The sequence below is a fragment of the Rhinichthys klamathensis genome, unplaced genomic scaffold (assembly GCF_029890125.1).
Source record: "Rhinichthys klamathensis goyatoka isolate OS25496 unplaced genomic scaffold, OSU_Roscu_1.1 h1tg000018l_1, whole genome shotgun sequence".
Taxonomy (NCBI): Eukaryota; Metazoa; Chordata; class Actinopteri; order Cypriniformes; family Leuciscidae; genus Rhinichthys; species Rhinichthys klamathensis.
Window position 1 is genome coordinate 1962674 of NW_026606569.1, and position 7352 is coordinate 1970025.

General features: G+C 43.6%; 1 protein-coding gene across 1 annotated transcript; it reads left to right on the top strand.

Annotated features, from left to right (window-relative positions):
• Nucleotides 1–690: 690 nt before the first annotated feature.
• Nucleotides 691–3419, top strand: LOC130070905 (piggyBac transposable element-derived protein 4-like). The gene is made up of 2 exons (XM_056235486.1): nt 691–836; nt 1559–3419. Exons 1-2 carry the CDS (start codon nt 691–693, stop codon nt 3417–3419), a joined length of 2007 nt encoding a protein of 668 aa, XP_056091461.1.
• The last annotated feature ends 3933 nt before the right edge of the window (nt 3420–7352 follow it).

Consider the following 7352-nt stretch of genomic DNA (forward strand, 5'->3'; position numbering starts at 1 on the left):
AGTCGAACCCCAAAGGGCGCTGAGGAGAAACGATTTCTCAAAACCGTCCCTACCCCAGAGGGGACCACCCTTAGAAGCCTGATCGCCTCGGCGTCAGGGCTTCTTCTTTGTCAAAGCTATTTTAGAGATAAAACAGTCCTCAGATCTTGCATGTCTCTTACTGGCTAGACTGCGACCGCCACCCAGGTACCCCTCAATTGCGGAGGAGCCCGAATGGCGACGCTCTGTCTTGCACTTTGTGCTGAGAGGAGCTTAACCCCCTGAGGTCGGATGACGCGCGGGCGCGTCAACTCAATGTTTACTCAATGTTTCTATTAATATCTCCGCGATTGTGCAGCACACATAAATGGTTCTGATTTTGCCGTAATCGACAGATTCTCAGCTTCAACGTCCTTATTCTCGCGAGATCATATGTGACTCACACAGAGAGCAAGAGGGAAGACAAGATGGTCATTCACCGTGCGTGATTGGTGGGCTAGCCTGTCTGCCTGTCTGCATTTTGTGTGAAACCAACCAATAGATGCGGTTGAAATCCCTAAGTACCCTCCCATCTCCTCACAGTGAGGAAAATACCAGCTGACATGGAGAGAGAAAGAGTAAAAAAGTCCGCGAAAGAAAAAGTCCGCGAAAAAAACATGGCAAAAATATATATAAAGAAGAGGAAAAGTAAGAAGAAGACGAGGAGAGAAAATGGCGAAGACATTGACATTGAAAGACGCACTTGCGGCGATTTTGGATAGCAGCGACGAGGATGAAAGGCGAGTTTCCGAGCCTGATGGATTTTCTTCTGATGAAGATGAGGATTATGATCACAGAAGAGATCCAGTTGAGGACGGGTAAGCGTATTTATTTTATAAAAACCTCGTTCGCATGGTGACCATCTTGGCTAAAATAAGCTGCGCTGTGCTGCTTTGACAAATTGACTGTGCCTTTAGCAAAGTGTTTACTTTATGTAAAAGTTATTTTCTTGTGTAAAACCGGGGTACACTTACAAATAGTAACGTTGTAGGCTGTTCTTGCTGGTCTCCTTATGATAACTAATGTAATATTTATTCACCTCAATTCACAATTTGAATAACATTAGGCCTATCTCTTGTAGTGATGAATCGATATGGTTTGGCCATTGACCTTTTTTATCATATTGTTTATACTTGTATAGATGTGGCTTGATCTTTCATATAATTTTATTTATGTTTAGTAGGCCTATATTTATACTGAATGTAAAATTATAAATCTCTGTGGAGTTTTGAAATGGAAGAGACAGTATTCCCACATCTCATTCAGGTGTTATTTGCTGTGATTTGGGGTGGACAGGATAGCTAGCACATGTGATAAATTGGAATAACGTTAAAATAAGTCAAATCCTCACACATCTTCCACATTCTTGTTAGGTGGAGATTGGTTGTGTGTGTGTGTGTGTGTGTGTGTGTGTGTGTGTGTGAGAGAGAGAGAGAGAGAGAGAGAGAGAGAGAGAGAGAGAGAGAGAGAGAGAGAGAGAGAGAGAGAGAGAGAGAGAGAGAGAGAGAGATGTAAACTTTATGTTTTTGTGTTTTTTCAGAGAGGATTCACAGCTACCAGGGCCCAGTGTAACACAGGCAGCCTCACCTGTGCCTGCCACCAGGTCACCACCAGCCCCTACACCGCAGTCATTCTCACCAGCCCGGCCAGCCAAGAGGTTCCGTACCCCCCAGCATCAACCAGCACCCCCACCTACACAGCAACCATCATCACCAACCCGGCCAGCCAAGAGGTCCCGTAACGCCCAGCATCAACCAGCACCCCCACCTACACAGCAGCCATCATCACCAACCCGGCCAGCCAAGAGGTCCCGTAACGCCCAGCATCAACCAGCACCCCCACCTACACAGCAGCCAGCTCCACTGTCTTGGAAGACGGAAAAAGACCCAGACATCGCTCCCCCTGTCTCCAGGTTTCAACCAGCTCGAACACCAGGGCCACAGCTCAGCTCCACTTCCACATATACACCACTCGACCTCTTCAAACTTTTCTTCCCTGTACAAATCATACAAACACTGTGCCAAAACACAAACAAGCAGGCTGCTAAACAAATGGCACAGGGAAAGAAATATAAATGGTTAGATGTGAACATAGGGGAGTTTTACAAGTACATTGGACTGCTTCTGTACATGGCCATGGTGAAACTCGACAGCATTGCAGATTACTGGAGACAGAATCACTTCTTCTCTTTGCCACTTCCAGTGCAGATCATGCCACGGGACAGATACAGAGCACTTTCTTGGAACCTTCACCTTAGCGACCCTGAAGAGGATGTCCAGAACGACAAAAAAAAGGGCACAGCTGACCATGACAAACTTTTCAGACTGAAACCCCTGATGAACACCATCAAAAATGCCTGCAAGTCATTTTATCATCCTCACAGAGATGTGGCTGTGGATGAAAGAATGGTTGCATCAAAGGCCAACACTGGGATGACGCAGTACATGAAGGCAAAACCGATAAAGTGGGGATTCAAGTTGTTTGTCTTGGCAGACTCACGGAATGGCTATACAGTGGACTTTTCCGTTTACACCGGCAAAAGTGACATCCCCTCTGGACATGGCCTTTCCTATGATGTTGTGATGTTCCTGGTACAACCAGGTTACCTTGGCACAGGCTACCACATTTACATGGATAATTTTTATTCAAGCCCCAAACTCTTCAGGGCTCTCCATGAGCAAAAATTTGCTGCCTGTGGGACCTACAGGGAGAACCGCAAGGACTGCCCTCGGACAACAAATAACGCCCTCACAAAAAAATCAGAAAGAGGCTCCATAAGATGGATCCGGGACGGGCCCCTCATCTATGTGAAATGGATGGACACGAGAGAAGTATCAGTCTGCTCCACACTTCACACAGCACACTCTGGTAACACTGTTCAGAGGAGGGTGAAACAACAAGATGGCTCTTGGACAAAGACATCAATCCCCTGTCCCACACCAGTTTTGGCGTACAATGAACACATGGGGGGAGTTGATCATTCAGACCAGCTCATTCAATATTACTCTGCACAACACAAAACAATGCGCTGGTACAGACACCTGTTTTACCATTTTCTGGACATTGCCACCACCAACAGCTACATCCTCCACAAGGAACTCTGTCTGGCCCAGCAAACAACACCCATGACACACAGAGCTTTCATGGAGGAGCTGACTGCTGAACTCTGTGGTAAGCCTCTTCACACTGCTCCGGTCCCGGTACCTGCAGGTCATATTCCTGTGCCAATTGCCGTTCATGCAGCAGATTCTTCCACAAAAGCCACCACAGGTCGCAGCAGGTGTGAGCATTGCCAAAGCCAAGGCCAGAGAAAGGACACACCTTGGAAATGCAGGGAGTGTGGTGTTGTGCTTTGCATGCAGCTGGACAGAAACTGTTTTGCAGCATGGCATGACAGCTGAAAAACTGAAACATGAAAACATGCACATTGTGTAAATATTGTAAATAGTGGTAAGTTTATATATATATATATATATATATATTTCTAATATATAGTTCATCTTTGGTTTGAATTTTTTTTTTGACATGTAAAACATGAAAATGTGTACATTTTGTGAATATTGTTAGTAGTGAGTTTTTTTCACAAAGTAAACATTTTGCTTGAAAGAAAGACCTGTTGTAATGCTACTTTTTCATTTGCACACATCCCATAAAGCTTGATATGTAGTAGGAAGTTATTTTAGTCCTATTTTATCTCAGTCCCTCTAACATTTGGTGAAGGTAGAGTCACAGACAAAACTTGTACTAAAAAACGATTTTTCAAAAATGTCACTTTAGACAATGATTATTCATTATCTACTATTTTATTCATATATTACACTCCTTTTGTGACCCTAAGACTTTGGGAAACCCATTTCAAGGACCAAAATAATTCGTCCACATGAGTAATGGTATGTTTTCACAAGAGATTTGAAGAATTTCAAAAATCGGACTTAAATTTTTCACCTTTTAGAGACAGGTTATCCCTCTCTCTCTCTTTAGACAATTCTCCAGGACAAGTGGTGAACTCACCAGTAAGAGAGCTGGGTTTTCTCTGCACATTTTGATATAAAACATGTGGGATTATGTTATGTAATTACCTTTAAAAGGTGAATTTAATAAGATTTGTAAAATCGAAGGAAAAAGTGAAAAAATGCCCTTAGACCTCAGAGGGTTAATAGGTCGAGACTGCTCCCGCCCAGCAGTCTCAGGAACATTAGATTGGTGAGGAAGAAACCTCTGGAACGCCGCTGAATGGTTTATTTCTTAGTTTTCTTGAAAGCGGAGCGTCCAGAAGAACAGACATAATTATATCTTTATTTTCCTTTATCTTTATATCAGAAAAACTATAAAAATATATATATATATATATATACATATATATCACTCTGTGGCCACCAGCAGGAAACAACCGAACTGGCAGTGCTGCGACCCTCCTCAGAGAGTCGCCCCTCACATTCATCCATGTCCTTATATACTTTACCCACCAGCACTGCCTAATAAAAATGTATTCATTATTTAAGATGGCTGGTAACGTCGGGGTTAATAACGATGACGCCGACTCGGGAGAGAGAAAGCTCGCAAGCGTCTCTTTAACCCGAGGCAATGTCATACTATGATACTTAATACCCAAACATTACTATAGTTAGACATCTGGGGATTAAACACATAAAATGTCAAACCGGTTTATTCCACAATCTCGTCACCTCAGTGTGGAGATAGGGAAAAATCCGCAGTCCCAGACGAGGAGGCTGAGATACAGAGTTTTCCTGTTTTAAGATACAGTTCATCTAACAAACTCTTCTTTACTTTCAATCTCATAATGTTCAGCTGGCCAGTAAATATTTAACTGGCAACAGCACTAGATAAAACCTCCTTTTTTTTAAAAACCTCCTCTTTATTCAGCAGAGTTATGAGCTGAATTATTTATTCATTGAAAACTCAAACATCTGTCTTTTTCTTAAGATTTGTATTTGTTTTGTTCTCTTTCTTTTTAAACAAAACACTAACGATACCAATTCCTCGGAACTGGAAATCGCAGCACACTAGATCTGGCATGTGAAAGCTGAGATAGGGCGGAGCCCGTCCCAACCCCCGCTGTCAGATCCGTTTGCGAACCCCGAAATGCGAGCCGTCTCCGTGCCTCGGCAACAGAGAGACCCGCTCGGGGAGCGCATACCGAACCGTCCTCCTCGAAGAACGCCCGGCGGGAGCGGAGCGTCCTCACAGACAGCTTCTCGCAATGCACACAGTCAGATCCCTCGAGAACTGACTGTTGGCATGCTCCACTCCCAAACAGCAACAAAAAGCTGATGTGTGTCCCCACCCGTGATGTAACGAGGGCAGGGAACAACACAACGTCTATAATCTTGCTTGCTCGCCATAATAATATATAGTGATATATATTGGGCTTGACAAACAACAATAAATAGACAAGGACAGATTTCACAGAGAGCGCTTGCTGAAGGTACAGAAGCTGGCGCGGTCTGAATTCAGGGGTGCTTTATAGTTTCCTGGTCTATGACGTCACCCGCCTATGACGTTTCGGGCTTCCATTGGACTGATTTTACATGTGCTTCACGACGTAATCACGCAGAGCGTTCGCCACCGCGTCTCAAACGCAGCTCGAAGTTCCCTTGAAAGGGAACTGTTTCCAGTTCCTCCCAATTCGATACTATCACGATACTTGGGTGCCGATACGATATGTATTGCGATTTTTAAGAATTTCGATTCTACAAGTATTGTGATTGGATTTTGCAATGTATTGCGATTGTTTTATTTTAAAAAAAAATACTAGACCCTGGGAACAGTTGAATCATACACTACTACAGACTGTACATGATGTATAAGATGAGTCATATTTATGTGGCCACCAGGGGTCTTTTACACACCCTCTAAACTACTAAGTAAACAGATCCAGGCCCAGACAGCATGGTAACATTGATTCGATGTTGAGTTTTGATCCAAACCATCATTTTGGTTGACATCAAAATTTCAATGTTTAAAGTGTGTTGGATCAGCATTGTAATTTTGATGAAAGGGAACAGCACACATGGGTGAAGACAGTGACATTGAACTAATAATCCGTGAGGCGGGGAGAAAATTGGTATCAAAAAGGGCACCAATTCTAATGGTTATTTTTCAAAACAGGCATGCCCCCTGACCACAAAAATGCATGATAGCAGTGCCATGTAGGTAGCTTAAGCCTTAAGGTATGCAAAATACCAATTTTACATTTAATTGTGCTGAAAAATTCTAATTATGCAAACTAAATCTCAACATTGATAAACTGTTATATTGACATATCTATTGCTTTAGATCTTCTCTTTTATGATGAGATATCTCTGTGAAATTAAAAATAAAATAAAATATATATGCTCTTCAGGACAGAAAATATACAACAAAATAAGGAAAATATAACACAATTTTTGAATTATATTAACACAAAATAATATTTTGTGCAAATATGGTTCAATATATCTCCCTTCGAACGGTCATATGTATTGCGTAGCTATACGCTATGGGGAACCAACCCAATCACGCTGTGCTATGATAAGAGCAACGACATCTTCTGATGTCAGGATGCTTGCATAAGGGTCCGAAGCAAGGGCCTTTTGGCATGACGTGTTGAACGGGCAAAAGCCCTATTTATGATGGGCCTGGCTCACTGAGGCTGACTTCATCACACAGAAAGGAAATGTGCCTGCAGTGCAGGGACTTCCAAGTTATAAAACCTGGCGTAGATGGACTGCGAGGACCAGCCGGCCACTATACATATATCGCCAATAGATACTCCACTGGACCATGCCCAGGAGGAGGCCATGCCTCTAGTGGAAGGAGCCAAGGTTGGGTCCGCCAGAGAGGGGCCACTAGTAGGACTGAGTGTCTGCCCTCCCTGATCCTCTTTATGACCTGAGGGAGGAGCAAGACTGGAGGAAAGGCATACAGGGGAAGGCTGGGCCATTCGTGGGCCAGCGCATTCCTGCTTTTCGAGAAAAATATTGGGCAGTGAGAGTTGTCTTTGGAGGCAAAGAATTTGACCTCTGCCCTCCTGAAAACACTCCAGATAATTTGAACTGTTTGGGGATGGAGGGTCCATTCCCCTGGAGACACATTGCCCCGGGACAGCATATCTGCTTCCTGGTTCAGTTTCCGTGGAACATGCGTTGCTCTCAGCGAGCGCAGGTTGTTTTCTGCCCATAAGAGGAGACTTCTGGCCAGTTCGTACAGTCGTCTCAACCCCAAATGTTTGGGGGGTCAAACATAAAATTGGTGATTTTTTCTTCTTCTTCTTCTTGTTGCTATTTTACGGCGGTTGGCATCCAACTTATTGGTGCATTTCCGCCACCTTCTGC